Source organism: Monodon monoceros, unplaced genomic scaffold, assembly GCF_005190385.1.
Source record: "Monodon monoceros isolate NGI ecotype Baffin Bay Population unplaced genomic scaffold, NGI_Narwhal_1 Super_Scaffold_10, whole genome shotgun sequence".
Taxonomy (NCBI): Eukaryota; Metazoa; Chordata; class Mammalia; order Artiodactyla; family Monodontidae; genus Monodon; species Monodon monoceros.
Window position 1 is genome coordinate 56,346,874 of NW_021703766.1, and position 27,428 is coordinate 56,374,301.

The 27,428-nt window shown below is 43.6% G+C and overlaps 2 protein-coding genes across 2 annotated transcripts; both read left to right on the forward strand.

Moving 5' to 3' along the window:
* Positions 1 to 377: 377 nt before the first annotated feature.
* Positions 378 to 3,641, forward strand: AURKC (aurora kinase C). Its single transcript, XM_029202814.1, has 7 exons — positions 378 to 579; positions 699 to 735; positions 977 to 1,168; positions 1,577 to 1,715; positions 2,137 to 2,285; positions 2,998 to 3,172; positions 3,339 to 3,641. Exons 1-7 carry the CDS (start codon positions 552 to 554, stop codon positions 3,507 to 3,509), a joined length of 891 nt encoding a protein of 296 aa, XP_029058647.1. The 5' UTR covers positions 378 to 551; the 3' UTR covers positions 3,510 to 3,641.
* A 1,567-nt stretch (positions 3,642 to 5,208) lies between these two features.
* Positions 5,209 to 25,447, forward strand: LOC114884079 (zinc finger protein 805-like). Its single transcript, XM_029202650.1, is given in 5 exon segments — positions 5,209 to 5,440; positions 7,812 to 7,938; positions 12,521 to 12,616; positions 23,061 to 24,494; positions 24,497 to 25,447. Coding segments are annotated over 5 exon segments (1,800 nt in total). The 5' UTR covers positions 5,209 to 5,407; the 3' UTR covers positions 24,607 to 25,447.
* Positions 25,448 to 27,428: the final 1,981 nt, after the last annotated feature.

Here is a 27,428-nt window from a genome sequence, read left to right on the forward strand (position 1 = left end):
TTATATGTTTGCTCATTCATTCAAGCTTCTTGCATTACAAACTCTCCACACCCCTCCACCCTCTCTCCCCTTCCGGTTTCTGGCGCTCCCTCCTCTCGTGTCTTTCTGCCCTAGCTCCCGCCTTCCTGTCTCCACGCCCTGCCCTCTCATTGGCCCAGCGCCTTAAGTCCCGCCCCCCAACCACGAGCGGGAGCTCTCATTCCTGTCTCTTCTATTGGGCACGCTGCCTAAGCCTCAGACATTTCAACCAGTGGGAGTCAACCAGGAACTACCCGCTCAGCCAATGGGGCCAGAGCCCTTAGTATAAAGGGCCTGGCCCGCGTTGTCCAGGATCTTATCTAATTAAGTAGTGGGTCTGTGCGCAGGTGAGCCTCAGGGGAGCCCGCAGGCGGTGCCCGCCCAGTGACTGCCCCGAGGCTGCGTGGGAGCAGGTCGGGACTGGAAGAGCCTCAGCCTGAGGGTTACCTCCTTCCTGGACACCCAGCTCCTCAGGGCTCAGGAAGGCGTCCTCCTCACCACCATCTTGTCTAGTGAGCCTCCCGAAAACTGTGATGAAGTCAGGCAGTGCGCAGCCCGCAGGTGAAAGGGATAAGTACCAGGACCAGAGAAAGAGGGTTTAGAAGAAAGGCCTGGTGTCAGTTGTTGGGGGTGGGTGTGCACAGAAGAAAGTATTGACGTCTCTTTTCTTTTTTCCGTAGCTGTAGCAGGTCAAACGATGCCCAGCATCCCAACCATGTGAGCGCTTTTGTTTTGTATCTGAAAAAGGAAGGGGAGTGGGACCGAGGGATGAAGAGCAAGCTCCACGTGTGAAGGTTGCCTCATGGGACTGACAGTTATTGACCAAACACCCTGACAGGGTCCTTGAGAAGGGAAAGGGGCCCAGGGAGGGTAAAGTGAAAGAGGAAGGCGAGCATGAAGTTTCCCTGACTCTCCACCCACCTCCGAAACGGAGGCTCTTTTCCTTCTCTCCTATCAGGCGGCGCCTCACAATTGATGATTTTGAAATCGGGCGTCCTCTCGGCAAGGGAAAATTTGGGAATGTGTACCTGGCTCGGCTCAAGGAAAGCCATTTCATTGTGGCCCTGAAAGTCCTCTTCAAGTCCCAGATAGAGAAGGAAGGACTGGAACACCAGCTGCGCAGAGAAATTGAAATCCAGGCACATCTACAGTAAGGACAGTCTCTGTATGAGATTCCTGTTACAGGTTCTTTTTTTCACTTGTTTCTGTTTCCTCTTCCATCTCTGACATCTGAACTCATCATTTCCCCCAATACTACCCCCAAATAGGCCCTTTGCTTTCACCTTGAAGATTTTTTTTTTAACATCCTTATTGGAGTATAATTGCTTTACGAAGATTTTTTTTTTCTCTGCAGTTCATTCCAGTTACACCATCTAAAGCTCCCTGTGTCAGACATCAGAATCTTGATGCCTGTTTCATTTTCCCCTCACAAACTTCCAGATCATGCTGTTACTATTCTGGTCCCAGCACAATTTGCCCCTTGTGTGACCAGTCACTTGTAATAGCATCATGAATTGGGCCTCAGGGAGGAGTCTTGACACTTCCTCCTGTTGCGCAGACACCCCAATATCCTACGCCTGTACAACTACTTCCATGATGCACGCCGGATGTACCTGATTCTAGAATATGCTCCAAGGGGTGAGCTCTACAAGGAGCTGCAAAAGAGCCACACATTAGACGAACAGCGTACAGCCACGGTGAGGTGGGAGGCTGAGGGCTTGGCTTCATGAGTTTCCTATGGGCTGATGGGGGTCACTGCTTGTGGCGGTCATGAGTATCCAGATTGCTTTTTTCTTTATTTCTGAATTTCAATCTATAAATTTTATATAATGACTCTTATATCCTACAACTTCACATTTGGATACCCTAATTACCCCCAGAATATTAATAAATTGTGTGTGTAAGTTTGGATTCTTTGGTTGTAAGCAACAGAATCTAAGTGTGCTACCTTATGGAAAGAAACATGAAAGGCTCTATGGCAGTTCACTGAATAAATGAGTGGAACTGACTTAGAAATAGGAAGCAAGAGATTTTGGGGGGGCTCCAGATGGGAAATCACAGCAATAATCATCCCATGGCCAGCTCCATTTCCAGACTGCTTTTTCTTTGCTCACACAGGTAATGGAGGAGTTGGCAGATGCTCTGACCTACTGCCATGAAAAGAAGGTGATTCATAGGGATATTAAGCCGGAGAACCTGCTGCTGGGGTTCAGGGGTGAGGTGAAGATTGCAGACTTTGGCTGGTCTGTGCACACCCCCTCTCTAAGGTAGGTCAGGTGGTGGCACCCTGGGTGCCAGTTAAGAATGATCCAGTTTGATTTATTTCACACGTAAGATCCAGATACAAGCCTAGGTTTGTATTTAAATACTACCTTTTTCAAATGCCTATATTTAATGTGTATTTGTAGACTGAAAGAATGTGGTTCAACCATTTAACAGAGATTAATCTCTGTTAACATACAACTTTACCAATAACTTTCCATGTAAATAAATTAAGAACCATTGCTCCATAATTCCAGGAATTTTACTGTATGAATAAACCATAATTAATTTACTTCGTCCCTCTTGGTGTACCATCAGTTTGTTCCAAATCTTCCTTGTGAAAATATCCTGGATCGTGAGCTAAATAATTGTATGAAGAATTCTAAAATATGGAGGGACTTCCCTGGTGGTCCAGTGGTTAAGACTCTGTGCTTCCACTGCAGGGGGGCACGGGTTTGATCCCTGGTTGGGGAACTAAGATCCTGCATGACGTGCAGCACCTCCAAAAAAAAAAAAAAGTTCTAAAATATGGAGTTGGTGGATCCCAGTACTTGCCTTCTTCAAACCTTGATCTGTATTGAAATTTGGTGTTTCCAAATTCCTGTGCCTGGGAGAGGGCTGCCAGGATTTCCTAGGGTCTCCTGTCTCATTGAAAGCTGGGGAAGGAGTTTCCCTTATACTGATCCTCTGCTTAGTGCTCCTTTCTCTGCCCTCTAGGAGAAGGACAATGTGTGGGACACTGGACTACTTGCCCCCAGAAATGATTGAGGGGAGAACATACAATGAGAAGGTGGATCTATGGTGCATTGGGGTGCTCTGCTATGAGCTGCTGGTGGGAAATCCGCCCTTTGAGAGCCCCTCCCATAATGAGACCTACAGACGCATCCTCCAGGTGGGAAGGCCACACTATGGGCATTCATGTGGGAGCTAGTCAGTGGGGGCTGGTGGGCCTGCGTAGCCCAGGGCACACACAAAGATTGTCTGCTAAGATCCCGAACAGTGCCTTGAATGGACCAAGGAAATTAACCATATTTCCCTTTCTTCTGTGGCCTCATCAGGTAGATGTAAGTTTTCCCCCATCAATGCCTTTGGGGGCTCAGGACTTGATCTCCAAGCTTCTCAGATACCAGCCCTCGGAGCGGTTGCCCTTGGTCCAGATCTTGGAGCACCCATGGGTCCGGGCCCACTCTCGGAGGGTGCTGCCCCCATCTGCTCAAATGGTTTCCTGAGCCCTGTATACCCCTAATCCTTTGTGATTGCTCATGGAGCACCCCTGGCTCTGGTATCTACTCTGTCTTTTGTTTCTTCTCTTTTAAGATGCATCTTGCTAATTAATAAAAGCTGAATCATTTTGTACCAGGTCTTTATAGTTGCATGAGTTGGTGTGTGATTGAGTAGAATCTTTATTTTATTTATTTATTTATTTTTGGTCGCACCACACAGCATGCGGGATCTTAGTTCCCCGACCAGGGATTGAACCCACGCCCCCTGCAGTGGCAGCACAGAGTCTTACCAGGGAAGTCCCTAGAATCTTTATTTCTGTAGAAACTGTTTCCCATGAGAGCAGCCCAAAATGATGCCCTTCCTGGGCCGCAGGTTTTGTGACTTAACGACTCTTCTTGAAAACAAATTACTACTTTATGCAAATAACCACCCTGGTGGTGCATACATAACCTACCACCTATCCCAATGGCTCCTAGACTCAACTCAACTTTCCCCATATTTTCAGGAGTATGTCATTTGTAAAACAGGACACTAATCAATCCAGAGGTCCATTCTCTTTATACTGACATCCAACATGGTGCCATCTTCAAGATAAAATGTTTCACTGCACATCAATGCCATCCAATTCTCAAATGAATTCACTAGCACTTACGCGGTGTTGTCATATTATTGCGTCAGGATAAATCATCCCTGATAATAAATGTATCTTCAACCTCTTCTGAAATCATGTGCTCTGCTTGCAGCAATTTTGGGAGTTTTCTTCCAACATTCCCCTACATCCTCCTGTTGCAGTTTTTTGTGGCAGCTGCTCCCTTCATTTACAATAAGCTTGACTGCACCAGAGTAAACATCCAGACTACTCAGCGAGGAGCTCAAACATGTTTTCTGATCATTTTGGGCATCTTTTTCACCACTGTGTCTCCTGACTAAAAACACTCCATTTAGAGTTTACCCTGTTAATGTTACTTCCACCACCATATCCTATACATTCTCCTCAATGTGAAATGTCCAGCAGATGCAGGACCACATTCCTATATGACCAGAACCACTAAGTAAATACAAGCTATTCAGCCACTCCACTCTAAGATGAACAGCCCTACCATTGCAGATCCATCATTTAAATGCTCCAAGGGAATTCCCTGGCGGGCCAGTGGTTGAAACTCCGCGCTTTCACTGTATGCAACCAAAAAAAAAAAAAAAAAAAATGCTCCAAGACATTGGCTCATAGTTTTTTCACCTGCACCTTCAGTGCTCCTTGGTTCCCCAAAGTTGTGTCCCCTGTGAAGAGGCGGGTCTGTTTCAGGGCTCTGGGTCTCTTAAGTCTTTTTTCTTTTTTTCTTTTTGCCGTGCCTTGCAGCTTGTGGGATCTTAATCCCCCCACCAGGGATCGAACCCAGGTCACGGGCAGTGGAAGCGCGGAGTCCTAATTACTGGACTGCCAGGGAAGTACCCCTGGGCCTCCTAAGTCGTTTACATGGAGGAATAACGGCTCTGGAACGCGCTCCGAGGCCGGTTGTTTGTTAAGAAAAAACTACATTACCCAGAAGGCGGTGCACCGCGCGTCTCTAGCAGGCGCTGAACCAATGACGGCCCAGGGCGGGGGCATTTCCTGCGCAGGGGCGGGACTTCCGACCCCATTGGCTGTAGATGTCATTAGCGCGCGACTGTTCCGTCCACGCCAGCTGTGGGGGGGGGGATAGCAGTTCTGTGGCCGCTTCTAGTGCGGCTCTTCGCAAATGAGCAGAAAGGAGGCTAGGGCTCCCCTCCGCGCATTTGAGCGAGCGGTGAGCCTCCGCTCGATCGGCCACCCAGCCCAGGGCAGGGAACGGGTGGTGGTCGGCTGAGCCCGCGGTACCCGCCTCTGTCGCCGCCTCTACGGGCCCCGCTCTCTCCTCAGGGTCCCATGATGGCGTCGGCGTGGATGGACCCGACGCGGGTGAGTGGACCATGTTTCTGGCCTTGCTGCTTCTCTTCTGGTTCGGAGAGGGCTCCTGAGCAGGGTGGAAGTCAAGAGAGGCGCTAGATTTCTCTTTGCAGTTGTGTTTGTGTACGACCAGTGGAGCTGGCTCGTCACTGACTTTATTTCCAGTCTTAGAACATGCGAGACTGAATATGCAAATGGAAAATAGACCGCGTGTAAAAATAGAACTTTGACAAACAACCTGCCCCGTAATCCAGTCCCTTATCTACAATCAACAACCCAGGAGTCTAGCCCGGCCTAAGTCAGACTTGCCAGAAGCCAGATTCCTATCTCTAGAGACAGTCCAGGAAGAGAAACAGTGACTTATGTAACATCGGCCCCAAATGGCCAGGACTTGATTAATAATTGACCCTTTCCCTAATCCTTGTCCCCACTTCCAACTTAAAACCAACCAGAGAAAGCCATCCATATGTGCGCCCTTAAACAATCATAGAGGATGCTGTAGGATCACCTGCCGGAGAGTTTTAATTAATTAAACGTATATCATCTGGTAGTCAATGTTGAAGCCCTAGTTAATTTTTCTATCCTTACCTACCTGCCCAAAATGTGCCCAGTAATATGAATTTATCCAGTACCAGAAATGAGTAATATTGCAGGGTTCCTAGGTATGAACCAATTTATTAGGAATTTCTAGGTCTTTAATTGAAATATTAACTCAAGAAAGCTGTTAGGATGAAGCTAGAACACAGAGATATGTGAGCACTGAAAGTGCAGGTGAAAAACCATGAGGCGATGTCTTGGAGCATTTAAATGATAGATCTGCATTGGTGGGGCTGTTCATCTGAGAGTGGAGTGGCTGGATTTTTTATATTTACTTAGTGGTTCTGGTCACATAGGGATGTGGTCCGGTATCTGCTGGACATTTCACATTGAGGAGAATGTATAGAATATGGTGGTGGAAGTAACATTAACAAGGAAAACTCTGTATGGAGTGTGTTTAATCAGGAGATACTGGTGAAAACGATGGCTAGGGACTTAGTTGCTTTTAGACAACATAAAGCACTCAGCATGGGGACAAGCAGGTAGTAGGACCAGTGAAGCTCAGGTACTGCTGTTGTTAACGTTATTGATATTATCATCACTTACTCAGTCCTCTGACATCCTAGAGTTCCTTCTGTCTGCATCTCACAGTTCCAATGTCATTTCCATTGACTTGTGTCATTTTCCAATGGCTCCTGCATAGTAGGCTCCTCTCTCTTACACTATAGGCATAACTCGCTGTATTGTACTTCATAGATACTGTGTTTTTACGGATTGAAGTTTTGTGGCAACCCTGCATCCAGCAAGCGTTTCAGCATTCACTTACCTCGTGTCTCTGTGTCACATTTTGGTAGTTCTCACAGTAGTTCAGACCCTCCACCCACAAAAAGATTACAGCTCACTGAAGGCTCAAGATGATGGGTAGCATTTTTTACCAATAAAGTACTTAAAAAAAATTTTTTTTCCTTCTTGCTTTTCAGTTTATTCCTTTTTTAAAATTTTATTTTTATTGGAGTATAGTTGCTTTACAGTATTGTGTTAGTTTATACTGTACAGCGAAGTGATTCAGCTATACGTATACATATATCCCCTCTTTTTTGGATTCCCTTCTCATTTAGGTCTCCACAGAGCATTGAGTAGAGTTCCCTGTGCTATACAGTAGGTGGCAATAAAGTACTTTTTTAAATTTTTTGGCTCCGTTGGGTCTTCATTGCTGCGCACAGGCTTTCTCTAGTTGTGGCAAGCGGGGGCTACTCTTTGTTGCAGTGCGCGGGCTCCTCACTGCGGTGGCTTCTCTTGTTGTGGAGCATGGGCTCTAGGCGTGTGGGCTTCAGTAGTTGTGGCTCTCAGGCTCTAGAGGGCAGACTCAGTAGTTGTGGCACATGGGCTTAGTTGCTCCGCGGCATGTGGGATCTTCCCAGACCAGGGATCAAACCTGTGTCCCCTGCTTTGGCAGGTGGATTCTTAACCACGCCGCCACCAGGGAAGTCCCTAAAGTAATTTTTAATTAAGGTGTCTACATTATTTTTTTAGACATAATGCTATCATACACTTAATAGACTGCAGTATAGTGTAAATATAACTTTTATATGCTCCTGGAAACCAAAAAAATCATGTGACTGGCTGTATTGGAGTGGTCTGGAACCAAACCCCCAATATCTCCAAAGTATAGCTGTATCGTATTATGTCCAAAGCATTGTCCACCTCCCCTTCAGCCCAGTGCAGAGGAAGTACCCAGTGATTAGGGCCTTGATCTTGCTGCACCTTTACCAGCGATGCAGAGACTGGCTCTGATCCCATCCAACCATCCCAAGGCTGATGCTACTATCTCTGTTTGACATTCCAGGTGTCTGTGACGTTCGATGATGTGGCCGTGACTTTTACCCAGGAGGAGTGGGGGCAGCTGGACCTGGATCAGAGGACCCTGTACCAGGAGGTGATGCTGGAAAACTGTGGGCTTCTGGTGTCTCTGGGTAAGGCCTTGCCACTTTGCCGTGCAGAGGACCTGCCACCTCTTTTATTCCAAACTCTGGCTCCGTCTTGGCTGGTCAAGACGGCCTCAGGAGCCCTTCCTCCCTCTTCCTCACAACTTCAGTCATTTTTGAGATTCATCTCTTCCTGCCTGCTATCCCTGTGTCTCTTTGAATAAAGTTCCTTTTTGGCTCCTAGAAAATGATGGAAGGAAACAGGGGTGTTCTGCAGAACCCAAAGGCAGAATTTCTTGTTGGGCCATATGATGGACTGATGTAGGAACTGGGAACCACCAGGATTATGCCCTGACTTCTGGATCTCCTGTCCTGATTTTCCCTCTGGCTTTGTTCACGTCTCTGTCTTTTCAAAATGACTTTTGTGCCTCAGCAAGTTTGTGACAGGAGTGGCCACCCCAGTCCCTGCTCTCTGGGGCCCCAAGATACCTTGTTTCTACTTCTTTGCATACTTATATTGTTTCTCTTTTTTTCTTTCTCTGCTGCTGGGCTCCAGGGATGGAGGCAGTGCAGGAGTGGCCACCTGAGCCCATACTTCCCTGAGCCTCTACCCCAGTGCCCAGCACAGACTGGCCTCTGTCTGAGGTTCTTGTTTCACATTCCAGACAGGCAGCTGACTGGGTGGGACTGGTTGGCTCACGTATCCCCTGCAACCCAGTCCACAGGGCTGTGAGTGATGGGATGGTCTCCAGGAAGAGGGTGAGGCAGGTGGGGCCTCGGGAGGTGTTTGCCTTCAGTGCCAACAGGTATTGTTCTAAACCACAGGATCTCGGTTATGGGGCTTTTCTGTTCTCCTGTGCCTTCATGATTGTCTCTTGTTCCCTGAGTCCTGACCAAGATCCTCTGGTAGTCCAAGAGAGAGAAGCTGAGAGAGTAGTGCTTCTCAGTACTTGGCAGTTTTATCCCCAGGTGACATTTGGAAGTCTGCAGCCACATTTGACTGTCACAGCTGGGGTGTGGGTGGTCCCGGCATCTAGCAGGTTAGAGTGCAGAGATGCTGCTTAGTACCTGAGGATGGACAAGACAGCCCCATTCAACAAAGGTTGATCCAGCCCACAAGGGCAAGAGAGCCAAGGTGGAGAAACAGCAGCCTGAGGATAATCACTTTAGACCTCTCAGTTTGAGGGAAAGGAGAGCTGTAAATCCAGGGCTTAGGATAAGACATGCCTGTTTTTAGAGAATTGGGATTGTATTCTGTGTTAATGAGAAGAGGTTACACAAAATTAGGAAACGTTTGACATATTTAGATATTTTATAACAAAATTTTAAAAATAAGAAGGTCCACTATCTGGCCCTGCTCACCCTTCACTCTCCTCCCCATGCTTTCCCCGAGCTCAGTCTGCTCTGATCACGCTGGTGTCTTGCTATTTCCTGTGCACATACTTAACGTACTTGCCTCAGGCCTCTGCAGTTGCTGTTCTCTATGCCTGGTAGGTGTGGGTGTGCTTGGGCTTTTCACATGGCTACCCCTTCTCAGCACAGTCACCACCTCCTCACCAGCTGTTTCCTAATCACGAAATCTCTTGGAGGCCCCTCCCCTGTCACAGTCGCTTTTTCCCGTCACCCTATTTATATCCTTGTAAGCCAGTGGTTCTCATGCAAGGATGATGTTGTCCCCCAGAGGACACATGGCAATGTCTGGAGACATTTGGGTTGTCCCAACTGGGATGTAGATGCTACAGGCATCTATTGAGTGGAGACCTGGAACGCTTCTACACATCCTTATGCTGCACAGGACATACGTACTCCCTCCCCTTCTCCTCAACAAAGAATTGCCTGGATCTAAATGTCAGTTGAACAGAGGCTGAGAAACCCTGTTTCTGAAGGCTCACGGACACTTCACCAGGGACACTGAGAGACACCCCGAGGAAGCCATTCCTTTATTCTGTGTCCTTCTGATTATGTAGTGAAAATCCGGGTTCAGTACTGAACACCTCCCCCCACCCCCACTATTGCTAATTTCCCATTTTCAACAGAGGGAGCCCCGTCCCTGAGCAGCAGCATGAGCTCGCTGGCACTTAACCTCACCCTTTGGAGTTTTTTGTTGTTGTTGTTGTTTTTTTTGTTGTTTTGTTTTTTTTGGTATGCGGGCCTCTCACTGTTGTGGCCTCTCCCGTTGCGGAGCACAGGCTCCAGACGTGCAGGCTCAGAGGCCATGGCTCACGGGCCCAGCCGCTCCGTGGCATGTGGGATCTTCCCGGACCGGGGCACGAACCCGTGTCCCCTGCGTCGGCAGGCGGACTCTCAACCACTGTGCCACCAGGGAAGCCCCATCCTTTGGATTTTATTGCTGCCTTTTCAGGTTGACCTGCCATCGACTCAAGTGACTCTGGGTTTCTGTTTCCCATTTATCAGAGCTAAACAGGATTCCCTTTTTGTTGTTGTTGTTTTTGCGGTACGCGGGCCTCTCATTGTTGTGGCCTCTCCCGCTGCGGAGCACAGGCTCCGGACGCGCAGGCTCAGCGGCCATGGCTCACGGGCCCAGCCGCTCCGCGGCATGTGGGATCTTCCCGGGCCGGGGCAGGAACCCGTGACCCCTGCATCGGCAGGCGGACTCTCAACCACTGCGCCACCAGGGAAGCCCAGGATTCCCTTTTGTTTTGTTTTGTTTTGTTTTTACAATGAGGATTCCCTTTTTGAACGAATGTAAGAAAAATAAAAAGTGGGTCACTTTTAAGAAAAATATTAATGTTAATGCTAGTCACAGCTCACTCTGGTCATTGGAGGACTGACTGCATATCAGGCCTGTTCCAGGCACCCATTTGATTCTCATGCTCTCCTGGTCCTTAGCAAAGCCAGGAAAACTCAGCTACTGCACTGAGTCTCATACAGCTGAACTTACCCAGTAAAGAACATACACTTTCATTGATGAAGCTGTCCTCTGTGGGTTTATTTTAAGCAACAATCCTTTTATGAAATACTGATGAAAGTAGATGTTATTTGATGTTTCTATAAATGTCCAATGTGACCATACACCACTGTGTAGGATTCTCAATTTTATTATTTTCTAGTAGTTCATGAAACGCTGAAATCTAGGGTCACTGAGTCTGCCCCACCACCCCGGCCCCTGTTCCCAACGGGTGAATCTTCGTGCTCACATCCCTGCCTCACAGCTGCCCTGCACTCGGTCTCAGGATGCCGGCCCCACTCAGGGGTGTTTGCTGTTTCCTCCTTAGTGTAGTGCTGGGGAGCCCAGGCTCCAGAGCCAGACTCTTATGTTCAGTCCCCACTCTGCTCCTTAAAACCTTGTGGTCCTGAGCAAATTACTGAAGCTGTCTGTGCCTTGGGGTGCTTGTTGGTAAAATGGGGTAAGATGGTATCTACTTGCCAGGGCCGTAGCAAGGGTACATGGCTAACTTATGGGAAGGGGTCAGAACAGTGCCTCGTGTGACCAGGTTACGTGCAGGTTAGCAGTTGAGAAGCTCGCTGCCATCACTACCGTTGTTACTCCTCAGGAGTCTCATCATCCCCATGCCTGGATCCAGCACCTTCTGGAACAGTGTTGTGTAGCCTTGTGGTAAAACAGCACACAGAGCAGAGATGGCTAGACCTGGGCTCCATATTGGCTCAGCCATTCACCAATTCTGGCCTCTTTGGCAAATCACATTATCTGCCTGAGCATTGGTTTCTGTATGGTTTTTATCTATAAAATAGGGCTACTCACAGACATAGAACACAAACTTATGGCAAGCAAAGTTGGGGGGTGGGGTGTGAGGGATAAATTAGGAGTTTGGGATCAACAGATACACACTACCATATATAAAATAGATAAACAACAAGGTTCTACCGTATAGCACAAGGAACTATATATATTCAATATGTTATAATAACCTATAATGGAAAAGAATCTGAAAAAGAATATATATGTGTGTGTGTGTGTGTATATAAATACACTGAATCACTTTGCTGTACACCTGAAACTAATCTGACGTTGTAAATGAACTATAATTTTTTAAAAATGGTGCTGATCACAATATGTACTTGCTGGGAATGCTGTGAGGAAACCCTAGGATAGAATCCTCTGTGGCCTATAGGAAGAACAATACAAAACTTTGCTTGGGTTCTAAAAGAAGAACTGGATCAATGAAGACACATAACTTGTTTTGAATGAAAAGGGTCAATTTTCTTTTTTTTTTGGCTGCACGATGTGGCTTGTGGGATCTTAGTTCCCCAGCAGGAATTGAACCCATTGCCCCCTGCAGTGGAAGCACAGAGTCCTAATCACTGGACCGCCAGGGAATTCCCAAGAGTCAATATTTTAAATATGTTAGTTGTTTAAATTACTCCATAAATTTATTTCAATTTTGAAATGATGTAATGCATTTAAGTTGCTTGAACACAGTCCTTTTACTACGATTATACACTATATGTTAGTTTTTGACTTAGGAATAAAAACTCCATGGCAGTGTGGCATGTCTTTGGTTTCCAGTTCACAGTACAGCATTTTGTATATGCATGGGAGCAGCTTCATTCTGAGGTCTTGTCCACATCCTGAAGTCCCACACTAGATCGAGGGGTTTTCTTTGTTTTCACAGAAATCCTAGTGTCTTCTTCCTTTCTTCATGAACAGGGTGTCCTGTTCCGAGATCTGAGCTGATCTACCAACTGGAGCAGGGGCAGGAGTTGTGGACAGTGAAGAAAGACCTCTCCCGAAGCACCTGTCCAGGTAGGAGCCAAGGTTTGGGCAGCTGGGAGACCCTGCAGGGGAAGGTCGCTGGCCCTGGTTCCTTGGGGAAGCGTCTTGTTCGGGCCTCTGTGGTGGTCTGGAGGCCACGGAGCCCTTTGACCCCAGGTCCCTCTGTCCTCCTGGAGGATAGAGGTGCATGAGCTGAGATGTGTCTTGGGCTCCAGCTGCCTGGGCTTCAAGCCTGGGTGCCGACCGATCACCAGCTCTGTGGCCCTAGTGAACTTCGGGATCTCGTTGTGTCTTTGTATATATAAGTTTGACTAAGTTAAATCTTAGCTGCCATGTCAGACAGACTCCAGCATCTTGGTGCTCAGCATGTGGAAGCACTTGTTCTTTTTTTGTATTTCTTTCTTTTGCCATGCCTCGCAGCATGCAGGATCTTAGTTCCCAGACCAGGGGTCGAACCCGTGACCCCTGCAGTGGAAGCTCAGAGTCTTAACCACTGGACCACCAGGGATGTCCCTGGAAGCACTTTTTCTGAGGCACACCCGGTCCGTGTGACTGTGCATCACACAGCTGTTCAGGAACCCGGGTCCACTCTGCCGTCAGCATGTGGCATGAAGGTTGTCCTGAGCTCCTGCAGCAGGCAGAGGAGAGTGAGAGGGCAAGGAAGACTCGCACAATCACCAGCCCCCCGCTTCCACTGATAGGCACTAGGCGCTTGGCCACACTCGGGGGATGGGGCTGGGAGATGGGGCTGAGCCATGTGTCCAAGTGGAGGAGCCGATGGTTTGGCGAGTGTGGTCTGCTGTGCTCAGTCTGTTCCTGATAGTTGCTCCGTCTCCGGGTTGTTGGGGACGTGGTCACATAACGCGTTAAAGCATAAAACCGCTTAGCACAGCGTCTGCGCCGCAGTCAGTGGCTCGTGGGAAGTAAGCCGTTGGTGTCATTCATGTCCCTGTATCGGAATGAGTAATGCATCTCACGTTTCCCTCTGACCTCTGAGGAAAAGGGCCTTCCTTCCTCTCCCAGCTGCTCTCCAGCTCTCGTCTGCCTCCCCTTTCCCACCCTGTCCAGACACTCAAGAAGCCTTCCCTTGTTGCATGTCTCCCTACTCCTCCTGTTTGGTAAAACCTGACGGTGACACTTGTCCTGCTGTGCCCCACATCTGGGCTGCTGAGGGCACTGGGGCCGCCGTGTGTGGTGATGGGGCCCCTGCAGAGTCGTGCTCTTTCCCTCCTAGTCCCTCGGGCGGCCCCACCAGCCTGCGAGTGTCTGTGTGCAGCCCGTCGACAGCCCCTCAGGGGCAGTTCCTGTGTGCAGCCCGTCAACAGCCCCTCAGAGAGGCAGTTCCGAGCCTCTGCCCTCTGCTCTCTGCCCTTCTCCACCTGAATATCTCAGAGGCACCCAGTCAACATGCCTGGCAAGGAACCCGTCACGATGCTCACTCCTTCCTCTCCCAAGTTAGAGCGCACGGTCCTGCCGTCTAGGCAGGTTGGAGACTGGATACAGCCCCAGAGACTATATCCTCACCCCTCCATCTCTATCGGCCCCTATATCCGGCTACCTCCCACATCCCGTCCATTTTACATCATGTACATCTCCTGAATCTGTCACTTCTACCACCTCCCATCAGATCTGTCCCCACATTCTGAGTCCAAGCTCTCATCATCTTTTCCTTGTGGGATGCTAGTAGTTCCCCTAACTGGTCTCTACATCTGCTTTATGCCTCTCGTCAGCTCTCTGTCCTGCATGAGCTACCGCAGGTGTAGCCACAGATGCCTCAGCATGTGACCACTAATGTGTCAGCAAGTTTTCATGTTGAAAGTAAAGTCTGCCTCATATTGCTTGATCTTCAGCCCTTCCACACTCATTTGGACTCCCTTATCTGTAGCTTCTCTTTTCACCTAGTTGAAGAGGTGTTGCCCCTGGGCATGGCCAGTTCCGACATCAGAATCTGGAAAATAGCTTTTCATGAAAGTGCCTTCATCACTTATATTCTGCTTGTTTTATAACTTTATCCTTTTCTCTGCTCAAAGTAAAAATATGCTGAAGTTCCTTACAGTGAAGAAAATAAATTAAAAATATTCCTGTCTCACACTGTATTCATCCATTGTCTGTAGCATTTAATTGTTCACATTTTTTCACTCTCACAGTGCTGCCAAGAACATTTGTATATATTGGTCATCTTGCTCATGTTTAGGCTGTCTTTTAATGTTTCTTAGAGTGAAATTGTTGGATTATAGGCTGTGCAAATTCTCAAGTTTACAAGATAATTCCTGTTGTGTTCTAAAGGGGCTAAACCAATTACACTTCCACCAGGAAAGAATGGAGGCTTCTTCAACCCATACCTTGACCAATACCTGGTATTATAAGCCTCCTCAATTTTTGACAATCAAGTGAATACAGAATTGTATCCCACATGGTTTTGATTTGCTTTTCCTTCATTCATAAGGAACTTTAGCACCTTATCGTATGATTGTGAGTCAATCTATGAATTAAGTTTTCTTCTTTGAAATGTCATTTCGTGATAAACGTCTATTTTATTCTATTGTTTGCATTTTCTTGTGTTTTAACAAATTTATTTATTTATTTATTTTTGGTTGCGTTGGGTCTTTGTTGCTGCGTGCAGGCTTTCTCTAGTTGCGGCGAGCGGGGGCTACTCTTTGTTGTGGTGTGTGGCCTTCTGATTGCGGTGGCTTCTCTTGTTGTGGAGCACAAGTTCTAGGTGTGCGGGCTTCAGTAGTTGAGGCACGCAGGCTCAGTAGTTATGGCTTTTGGCCTCTAGAGTACAGGCTCAGTAGTTGTGGCACACAGGCTTAGTGGCTACGTGGCATGTGGGATCTTCCCAGACCAGGGCTCGAACCCGTGTCCCCTGCGTTGGCAGGCAGACTGTGCCACCAGGGAAGCCCTGCATTTTCTTTCTGATTTGTAGGGATTCTTTGTGCATTACTCATGTCATCTTTTTTTGTGGGTATGGTAAAACGCAGATAGATAGTGTAAAATTTATCGTCTTAGCCATTTTTAAGTATACATTGAGTGGTATTAAATAGAGTCATAATGTCGTGCAGCTATCACCACCAGCCTTCTCCATAACTCTTCATCATTTGAAACTCTGTGCCCATTATACAGTAATCCCCCTATGTCCCTACCATTCCCTGCCCCTGGCAACCACAATCTTTCTGTGTCCATGATTTTTGACTGTTCTATGTACCTCATGTAAATGGAGTCACACACTATTTTGTGTGTGTGACTGGCTTATTTCACTCAACATAACGTCCTCAAGGTTTATCCATGTTGTAGCATGTGTTAAAATGTCATTCCCTTTTAAGGCTCAGTAATATTCTTGTGTGTGTGTGTGTGTCTCAGTCTCACATTTTACTTATCCATTCATCCCTTGGTGGAAACTTGGGTTGCTTCTATGTTTTAGCTATTGTGAATGATGCTGCTGTGAACATGGATGTACAAATGTCTTTGAGACCCTGATTTCAATTCTTTTGAATTGAAAGAATTCATATAACAAGAAATGGAATTACTGAATCATGTAGTATCAATATTTCCATTTTTAATTTTTTGAGGAACTGCCATACTGTTTTCCACAGTCTGTGCCAATTTGCATTCCTACCAACAGTGCACAAGAGTTTCAGTTTCTCCACATCTTCAACATTTGTTATTCTGTTTTTTCTGATAATAGCTGTCCTAATGGTTGTGAGCTGGTATCTCATTATAGTTTTGATTTTCATTTCCCTAATGATTAGTGATGTTGAACATCTTTTCTTGTGCTTGTTAGCCATTTGTATATCTTTGAAGAAATGTCTATTCAAGTCCTTTGCCCATTTTTGTATCAGGCTGTTTTTTTGTTTATTTGTTTTGTTAAGTTTGAGTTCTCTGTATATTCTGGTTATTAATCCCTTTTCAGATATATGATTTGCAAATATTTTGTCACATTCTTTGGATTATCTTTTTACTCTGTTGGTAGTGTCTTGATCACAAATTGTCCTAATTTTCATGAACTACAATTTTTCTATTTTTTCTTGTGTTGCCTGTGCCTTTGGTGTCATATCTGAGAAACTTTTGCCAAATCCAGTGCCATGCCACATTTGCCCTATGTTTTCTTCTCTTCATTTTTTTTTTTATAAATTTATGTATTTTATTTTTGGCTGCGTTGGGTCTTTGTTGCTGTTCATGGGCTTTTCTCTAGTTGCGGTGAGCGGGGGCTACTCCTCGTTGCGGAGCACGGGCTCTAGGCATGCCGGCTCAGTAGTTGTGTCTCATGGGCTCTAGAGCGCAGGCTCAGCAGTTGTGGCTCATGGGCCCAGCCGCTCTGCGGCATGTTGGATCCTCCCGGACCAGGGCTCGAACCCGTGTCCCCTGCACTGGCAGGCGGACTCCCAACCACTGCGCCACCAGGGAAGTCCCTTCTCTCCATTTTGAGTTAATTTTTGTATATGATGTTAGATAAGGGTCCAATTTCATTCTTTTGCATGTAGGTATCCAGTTTTCCCGGCACCATTTGTTGTAAACACTGTCTTTTCCCCCGTTTAATGGTTTTGGCACCCTTGTCAAAAATCATTTCATGATATATGTGAGGGTTTATTTCTGGGCTGTCGATTCTATTCCCTTGGTCTATTTGTCTGATTTTATGCCAGTCGCACACTGTATTTGATCTTTGTAGTTTTGTAGTAAGTTTTGAAATCGGGAATTTTCTGTCCTTCAACTTCGTTCTTCTTTTTCAAGAGTGTTTTGGCTATTCAGGGTCTCTTCAGATGCACTATAGATTTTAGGGGGGATTTTTTTTTTTATTTCTGCAAAAAATTTTGCTGGAGGACTTCCCTGGCAGTCCAGTGGTTAAGTCTCTGGGCTTCCAATGCAGGGGGCGCAGGTTTGATCCCCGGTCATCGGGGAACTAAGATCCCCCATGCAATGCGGCGCAGCCAAAAGATTAAAAAAAAAATGTTGCTGGGATCTTGATAGGGATTGCATTGAATCTGTAGATCACTTTGGGTAGTATTGATATCTTAACAATATTAGGTTTCCAAATTGGGAACATGCTGTGTGTTTCTGTTTATTTACATCATCTTTAACTCTTTTAGCAATGTTTTGTAGTTTTCATTGTGCAAGTGTTTCACTTCGTTGATTAATTCCTAAGTATTCTTTCTCATGCTATTGTAAATAGAACTGTTTTGTAATTTCATTTTCAGATTGTTCATTATTTATGTATATAAATGCAACTGATTTTTGTGTGTTGACTTTGTATCCTGCTACTTTGCTGAACTCATTTATTCAGCAGTTATTTTGTGACGTTTTTGTGGTTTTTACATGTAATAAACTACCATCTGCAAGCAAAGATAATTTTACCTCTTCCTTTCCAGTTTGGATGCTTTTGATTTCTCTTTCTTGCCAATTACTCTGTCTAGAACTTCCAGTATTATGTTGAATAGAAGTGGTGAAAATGGATGTCCTTAACTTGTTTCAGATCTTAGAGGAAAAGCTTTCAGACTTTCATCATTGATTTTTTTTTATCATGAATTTTGTCAAAGACTTTTACTGCATCATTTGAGATTATCATGTGGACTTTTTCCTTCATTCTGTTAATGTGATGTGTTAACGCTGATCAATTTTCATATGTTGAACTGTCCTTATGTTACAGGAATAAACTGCATTTGGTCATGGTGTATATTCCTTTCGATATGTTGCTGAATTCGTTTTGCTAATATTTTGTTCAAGATTTTTGCATCAGTGTTCATAAAGGATATTTCTCTGTAGTTTTCTTGTAGTGTACTTGGCTTTGCTATTAGGGTAATGCTTGTCTCAGAATGAGTTTAAAAGTGTTTTGTCCACTTTAGTTTTCTGGAAGAGTTTGAGGATTGGTCTTAGTTCTTCTTAAAAAATGTTTGGTTAGAACTCACCAGTGAAGCCATCAAGTCCAAGATTTTTCTTTGTTGGGAGAATTTGATTATTAATTCAATCCCTTTTTAGTTATAGGTCTATTCAGATTTTCTATTTCTCCATGATTTAGTCTTCACAGGTTTTGTGTTTCTAGGAATATGTTCATTTCATCTAGGTTTTCCAATTTGTTGGTGTATAGTTCTTCACAGTGTTCTCTTATACTCTGTTTTGATTTCTATAGAATCAAAAGTAATATCCCCACTTTCATCTCGGATTTTAGTATTTTGAATTTTTTTTTCTTGGTTCATCTAGCTAAAGGTTTGTCAATTTTGTTGATCTTTTCAAATAACTAACTTTTTGTTTCACTGATTTTTCTCTATTTTTTTATTCTCTGCACTATTTACCTTTTTAAAAATATTTGTTTGTTTATTTAACTGGCCACAGAATGCAGGATCTTAGTTCCCCGACCAGGGATCAAACCCGTGCCCCCTGCATTGAGGGCGCAGAGTCTTAACCACTGGACTGCCAGGGAAGTCCCCTGTATTATTTATCTTTAATCTTTTATATTCCCTGCTGCTACGTATGGGTTTAGTTTGCTTTTCTTTTCCTACTTAATTATGTTGTTAGGTTGTTGATTTGAGGTCTTTTTTTTTTACTAGAAGCATCTATAGCTACAACTCTCCCTCTTAACACTGCTTTCTCTGCATCCTGTAAGTTTTGGTATGTTAAGTTTTTGTTTTCATTAGACACAAATCATACTTTGTATGATATCTTTTTTTTTTTTTTTTTTTTTGTGGTACATGGGCCTCTCACTGTTGTGGCCTCTCCCACTGCAGAGCACAGGCTCCAGACGCACAGGCCCAGTGGTCATGGCCCACGGGCCCAGCCACTCTGCGGAATGTGGGATCGTCCCGGACCGGGACACGAACCCGTGTCCCCTGCATCGGCAGGTGGACTCTCAACCACTGCACCACCAGGGAAGCCCTGTATGATATCTTTTTAAATCTGTTGAGACTTACTTAATTTGTGGCCTAACCTATGGTCTGCCCTGGAAAATGTCCCATGTACACTTGAGAAGAATGTGTATGCTATTGTTGTTGGGTAAAATGTTCTGTATGTATCTGTTAGATCTAGTTGGTTTATTATGTTATTTAAGTTCTCTATTTCTTTACTTATCTTTTGTCTGGTTGTTCTCTCCATTATTGAGAATGGGACGTTGAAGTTTCCATCTGTTGTTGTAGTGCTCTTTCTCCCTTCCATTCTGTCATTCTTTGCTTCATGTATTTTGATCTTCTGTCATTATGTAAATGTTTACAATTGTAATATCTTCTTGCTGTATTATACCTTTTATTTATATAATGTCCTTCATTGTCACTTGTAATCTTTTTTGATTTAAAGCCTATCTTGTCTGATTTTAATATAGAAACCTCTGCTCTCTTTTGGTTAGTATTTGCATGGAATATCTTTTTCCATCCTCTGACTTTCAATCTGTTTGTGTCTTTGGATCTAAAGTGAGTCTCTTTTGGAAAGCATATAGTTGGATCATGTGGGTTTTTGTAAGAAATTAATATTTATTTATTTTTGGCTACATGGGGTCTTAGTTGTGGCACATGGGATCTTTTGCTGCAGCACGTGGGCTCTTTGTTGCAATGTGTGGGCTTCTCTCTAGTTGTGGTACGTGGGTTCCAGAGCTCGCGGGCTCAGTAGTTGTAGCACACGGGCTCTGTAGTAGAGTGCGTGGGCTGTGTAGTTGCAGCATGTGGGCTCTCTAGTTCTGGCGTGCAGGCTCAGTAGTTGCGGTGCCAGGGCTTAGTTGCCCCAAGGCATGTGGGATCTTAGTTCCTTAGACCAAGGATCAAACCCCTGTCGCCTACATTGGAAGGCAGATTCTTAACCACTGGATCACCAAGGAAGTCTCTGGATCATGTGTTTTTATCAATTCTGATAATCTCTGTCTTTTAATTGAAGAGTTTAATCCATTTACATTTAAAGTAATTGCTGATATGGAGAGACTTCTGTCATTTTGATATTTGATTTCTATATGCATTATAGCTTTTTTCTTTCTCATTTTCTGTGTTATAGTCTTGTGTTTAGTTGATATTTTGTAGTGAAACATATTCCTTTTTGCATATATTCTATAGCTATTTGTGGTTACCATGGGAATGACATCTAACATATTAAAGTTTTAACACTAATTTGATTTTATACCAGCTTAACTTCAGTAACAAACAAAAATCCTTTACAGCTCTGTCATCTCCCCTTTCAATTGTTCGTGTCACAAAGTTACATCTTTATATATTGTATGCCTAGAAACTTAAACCACTAATTCTTTTGAATGCATTAGTCTCTTAAATTATGTAGGAAGCTACACATGGGGTTATAAACTAAAGTTACAATAATAGTAGCCTTTAGATTAACAATTTTAAAAAGTCTTCTAAATCATGTAAAAACAAAAAGTGGAGTTACACGGGACTTCCCTGGTGGCACAGTGGTTAAGAATCCGCCTGCCAATGCAGGGGACAAGGGTTCGAGCCCTGATCCGGGAGGATCCCACATGCCGTGGAGCCATTAAGCCCGTATGCCACAGCTACTGAGCCCGTGTGCCACAACTACTGAAGCCTGCGTGCCTAGAGCCTGTGCTCCACAACAAGAGGAGCCACTAAAATGAGAAGCCCATGCACCGCAACAAAGAGTAGCCCCCCTCGCCACTAGAGAAAGCCCATGTGCAGCAACAAAGACCCAACACAGCCATAAATAAATAAATAAATAAATAAATATATATATATACATATATATATTTTTTTTTAAAAGTGGAGTTACAAAGTAATACTAGCTTTTATAATTGCCCATGTATTTACCTTTATCAGGATCTCTATTTCTTGGTATAGCTTTGAATTACTGTCTAGTGTCCTTACATTTCACCCTGGAAGAATTTTCCCTTAAGAATTTCTTACAGAGCAGATCTAGTGGTAACAAACTCCTTTAGCCTTCATATATAGGAATGTCTTAATTTCTTCCTCACTTTTTTTTTTTTTTTTTTTTGGCAGTGCTGAGCTGCATGTGAGATTTTAATTCCCTGACAAACCTGCACCCCCTGCCCTGGAAGCATGGAGTCTTAACCACTCGACCACCAGGGAAGTCCCTCTTCCCCCCTCTTGAAGGACAGCTTTGCCAGATACAGGATTCTTACTTGACACTTTTTGTTCGTTTTACACTTGAATATATTGAACCACTGCTTTCTGGCCTCCCAAGTTTCTGATGAGAAATCTGATAATCTTACTGAGTGCCCCTTGTATGTAACAAGTTGCTTCATGCTTGCTATACTCTCTCTATCTTTGGCTTTCAAAAGTTTGATTGTAATTTTCTCAGTGTGAGTCTCTTTATTTTTCTTGGAATTCATTGAGCTTCTTGGATGTTTCATCAAATTTGGGAAGTTTTCCACTATTTCTTCAAATATTCTCTCTGACCCTTTCTCTCTCCTCTTTCTGGGACTTCCCTAATGAGTATGTTGATTCATTGGGTGTATCACAGGTCCCTTAGGCTCTACTCACTATTTTTCAATCTTTTCTTTTTTTCTGTTTCTCAGACTCAATATTTTCCATTGTCCTGTCTTCAAGTTTGCAGATTATTTCTTCTTCCTGCTCAAATTTTTCTTTGAATCCCTCTAGTGAGTTTTTCATTTGTTACTGAACTTGTTGCTCCTGAATTTCTTTTTCATTTCTTTTCTCTTTTTTTGTTTGCCGCACCACATGGCTTGCGGGATCTTAGTTTCCTGACCAGGGATCAAACCTGGGCCCCCTACAGTGAGAGCATGGACTCCTAACCACTGGACCACCAGGGAATTCCCTCTTTTTCATTTCTTTTTAGGTTTTCTTTTTTTGTATTGATGGTTCCATTTTGTTTTTACCTAGTTTTCTTGACTTTCTCTGTATCTTCCTTTAGCTCCTTGAGCTTTTTAAGATGGTTGTTGTAAAGTCTTTGTCCAATAGGTTTGCATCAGATGTTTTTTAGGAACAGATTTTGGAGAGGTTCCAAACATAAGCTACTATGTCCTCAGACTCGTTAGCTTCCTGGCATTGATGTATGGCAATATATGCATGAAATATTGCCAACCTAAGAATTTCACCAAGTCTCATTACATAAGCACAACTGATTAAATCAGTGCCTGTATGACTCAGTCTCCTGCCCTCCTTCTGTTTCTGGAGGTCTAGTTGTTATCTTATGGCTTAAAACCCCAACCTTCTGATCACATAGTTGGGCTTTCAGGCTTTGCACTGAGTCATCTCTTCACCATGAACTCTCTGTGAGCCCAGATGAGTTACTTATTTGCATAACTATCCAGTCTGGAATTGACCATGTCTTTTTCCAGCCCCCTGTCCTCTCACCCAGCTAGTTCTCTGGGTCTCCCTTTCAAGGTGCCAACAGTCCAAGGATCAGGAAAGAAAGAAATTGTTATCCTGGGATTCAGAGGTTGGGATACGTGGCAGACACAGAGACACTATTTCCATCTTCATTTTTTTCACTGAAAAACTGATTTTCTTTCTTCCATGTTGGCATTATTAACAGATCTTTTTGTGTATTGAATTTCTTTCAGGTGACAAAGGAAAGCCCAAGACCACAGAACCTACCACTTGTGAGCCAGCCCTGTCTGAGGGAGTCTCATTCCAGCAACAACTAATACAAAGAGTTTCAGAGGACTCCCAGTTGGGCCAAATCAGTGATCAGGAAGGGTCACTGGAAATGCAAGAAGGACACTTGAGACCAGAGATAGAACCCCAGAAGGGCAAGCTCCCTGGGAAACCAAGCTCTGAATATGGCAGCTTAGGGACACCTGGTGGTGTGTGTTCAAAGATTGTAGAGGAGCCAGTCCCTCCAGGAGGTGCTGTCCATGACCATGACTCATGTGGATCTGGTAATGATCTCATGATTCAGGAAGAGGAAAGTATTTTTAAATGCAACGAATGTGGGAAAATTTTTAATAAGAAACGCCTCCTTGCTCGACATGAGAGGATTCACTCTGGAGTGAAGCCCTATGAATGCACAGAGTGTGGGAAAACCTTTAGTAAGAGCACTTATCTCCTTCAACACCACATGGTCCACACCGGGGAGAAGCCCTATAAGTGCATGGAGTGTGGCAAGGCCTTCAACCGCAAGTCACACCTTACACAACACCAGCGGATTCACAGTGGAGAAAAGCCCTATAAATGCAATGAATGTGGAAAGGCCTTCACCCACCGCTCCACTTTTGTTTTGCATAACAGGAGCCACACTGGAGAAAAACCCTTTGTGTGCAAAGAATGTGGAAAAGCCTTCCGAGATAGGCCAGGTTTCATTCGACACTACATTATCCACAGTGGTGAGAATCCGTATGAGTGCTTTGAATGTGGCAAGGTCTTTAAACACAGGTCATACCTCATGTGGCACCAGCAGATTCACACTGGGGAGAAGCCCTACGAATGCAGTGAATGTGGGAAAGCCTTCTGTGAGAGTGCAGCCCTCATTCACCACTATGTCATCCACACTGGGGAGAAGCCCTTTGAGTGCCTCGAGTGTGGGAAGGCCTTCAACCACAGGTCATACCTCAAGAGGCACCAGCGGATTCACACTGGGGAGAAGCCCTATGTGTGCACTGAATGTGGAAAGGCCTTCACCCACTGCTCCACTTTTATCTTGCATAAACGGGCCCACACTGGAGAGAAACCTTTTGAGTGCAAAGAATGTGGGAAAGCCTTTAGCAATCGGGCAGACCTCATTCGGCACTTCAGCATCCACACTGGAGAGAAGCCCTACGAGTGCATGGAGTGTGGGAAGGCCTTTAACCGCAGGTCAGGCCTCACCAGGCACCAGCGGATTCACAGTGGAGAGAAGCCCTATGAATGCCTCGAGTGTGGGAAAACCTTCTGCTGGAGCACAAACCTCATTCGACACTCCATCATCCACACTGGAGAGAAGCCCTATGAGTGCAGTGAGTGTGGAAAGGCCTTCAGTCGCAGCTCATCCCTCACTCAGCATCAGAGGGTTCATACTGGGAGAAACCCTGTCAGTGTGACAGATGTGGGAAGAACCTTCACAAGTGGGCAATCCTCAGTCAATCTTCAAGAACTCCTATTGGGGAAAGACTTTTTGCATGTAACCACTGAGGAAAATCTTTTGCCAGAGGAAACATCTTACTCAGAATCTGATCATTCATACCAAAGAGAAACCCCACAATTTTCTTCCCTGTGAAAATACCTATTGCAGGATATCAGTTGTCATCTAAAGAGTCATATTGGAAATTGACCCAACCTAGAGCCTTACTCTACATCTGAGAATTCATCAAAGAGAGAGACCCAGTGGTTATTATGCACTTAGGAAAACCTTCAGCTACATCTTTCTTCTTAGTTTACACTTCAGTGTTATCTCAGGAATTTTTTTAAAAAAGAAGGGAGAGACTTAAAATAGAAAATGAACTAAAAATGTTTCTTTCAGACTTCCTTGCCAAGCTATGGCACTTTGTCATTGATTCCTTAGTTAATTGGCAGGAGGATAGTTTTGTTTCCATGGTAAGAACCTAGACTCTATGTGTCTTGTATATACATTCATTGCTATCCAGTTTAAAGAGAGTTAGGTCTGAAAACTTTCATTGAACATGTCCTTTGTTCTAAAACATTGTCTCTATTCTTAAGGACCTTAATTTTTTGGTTTGAGCCATCAAATGCCTTTATATTTAAGGAGATAAGAATACACATATGAATGGGCACGTTCTGTTGAACCATTTTAGACTATTTAGGCTTTGATTCTTTAAAAACAAACCTTTTCATGTGGTTTTAAAGACCTAATACTCAGACTTTTTCTTGGTCCTGTACTATTATTGGTTTACTAATTGCTCTAGTTATGTGGTAAATCTTTTAATCGGGTAAAGTGAGTCCTCTGTCTTCAGTCTTCTTATTTAAAACTGATTAACATTCCTTGTTACTTTGAATTTCCATGTAAAATTTTGGATGAGCTTGTCTGTTTTTACCAGAAAAAAAAGCTGTATTGAATTTTGATAGAAATTAAGTTAAATTGGCAGATTTATTTGTTGAGAGTTGGCATCTTTGCTGTTTTGAGTCTTCCAATTCATGAAAACATTATGTCTGTACATTTATTTGATATGGCTTGATTTACTTCATTACTATTTTATAAGTTTCAGTAATAGGTCGTGTACAATGTTTTTAAGATTTATATACAGGTGTTTTTGTTTTTTGAGTAATTATAAATGGCATTGATTTTTAAACTTTGAATTTCCACACAGTCTTTGGTAGTATACAGAAATATGTATATTTTTCATGTTATTTTGTTATCCTGCAACCTTGCTGTTTCTTTTGATAGAATGCTTGGGATTTTCTACATAGAAGTATCATCTGCAATTAGAGACAGTTTTACTTCTTCCCATCTGTATACCTGTTATTTCCTTTTCTTGTCCTACTGCACTAGCTAAGATTTCCAATATGATGTTAAATACTAGTAGTGAGAAAACATGTTCTTGCCTGGGTCCTGATATTAGGGGAAAAACATTCCGATTTTCATCATTAACTATGGTGTTAGTTGTAAGGTTTTCTTCATAGAGTTTTCTTTATCAAGTTTAGAAAGTTTCCCATGTTCCTAATTTACTGTGTTTTTCTGTTGTTGTGAATGAGTGTTGAACTTTGTCAAATGCTTTTTTTGTAATCAATTGATAGAATACTGTGTTTTTTCTTCTGTAGCCTGTTGATATGATGTATTACATTCATTTGAGATTTGAATGTCGAACCAGCCTTGTATCCTTGGAATAAGCCCCACTTGGTCATGGAGTGTAATTATTTTTATATATTATATTACAGTATTAAATATGCTAGTATTTTGTTGAGGAAGTTTTCCTCTAATTTCATGAGTGACAGTGATATGTAGTTTTCTTTCTCTCTCTCTATTTTTTTCAATTGTCATTGTTTGGTCTTGGTGTCTAGGTGATTCTGGCCTCCTAACATGTGTTAACAGGTGTTGTATTATTCACAAGACAGTGTGTTGTATAGAATTGGTTTTATTTGTTCTTTTAATGTTTGGTAGCATTCTCCAGTGAACCATTTAGTCCTGGAGATTTTTCTTTTGGATGCTTTTTGATTATGTATTTATTTTATTTAATATGTATAGAACTATTCAGAGTATCTATTTCATATTGGATAAGTTTTTATAGTTTATCTTTTTCTAGGAATTGTCACATTTCATCTAAATTTTCTTATTTGTTTAAAGTATTCCTTTATTATCCTTTTGATGGCAGCAGAATCTGTACCTATAGCCCGTTTTATTCCTGTTATTGGAAATGTGTTAACTCTCTTTTATCTTTGTCAATCTTCTTAGACATTTATCAATTTTTTTGTTTCAAGGAACCAGCACTTTATACCATTTTTTCCTCTATCTTTTCCTAATTTCACTGAATTATTATTTTTTTCTGGTCTTTATTATATCCTTTCTTCTACTTGCTTTGATAGTAGTTTCCTTTGCAGTTTCTTGAGGTGGGTGCTTAGGTTATTGATTTGAGGGTTTTTTTTTCACTTTACTAATGTAAGCATTAAGTTCTATAAATTTCCCTCACAGTACTGTTTTAGCTTCTTGTCTTATGTTCTAATTACATTTCATTCAGTTCTAAATATTTCTTTATTCGAGACTGTCTAACCCATGGATTATTTAGAAGGATGTTGTTTACTTTCCCAGTGTTTGGAGTATTTTGTGCTTTCTTCTGATTTCTTTTACGTTTGATTTGGCTATTTAAATTTTTTGAGGTTTGTTTTATGACCCAGGATATTTGATGAACGTTCAGTAAGGCTGCTTGAAAAGAGTGTGTATCCTACTGTCATTGAGTGGAGTTTGTATATGTATGTACCAGATACTGTTCATTGATGGTGTTTTTCAGATTTTCTATATCTGCTGATTTCCTGCCTCGTATTTTTATCAACAGCTGAGAAAG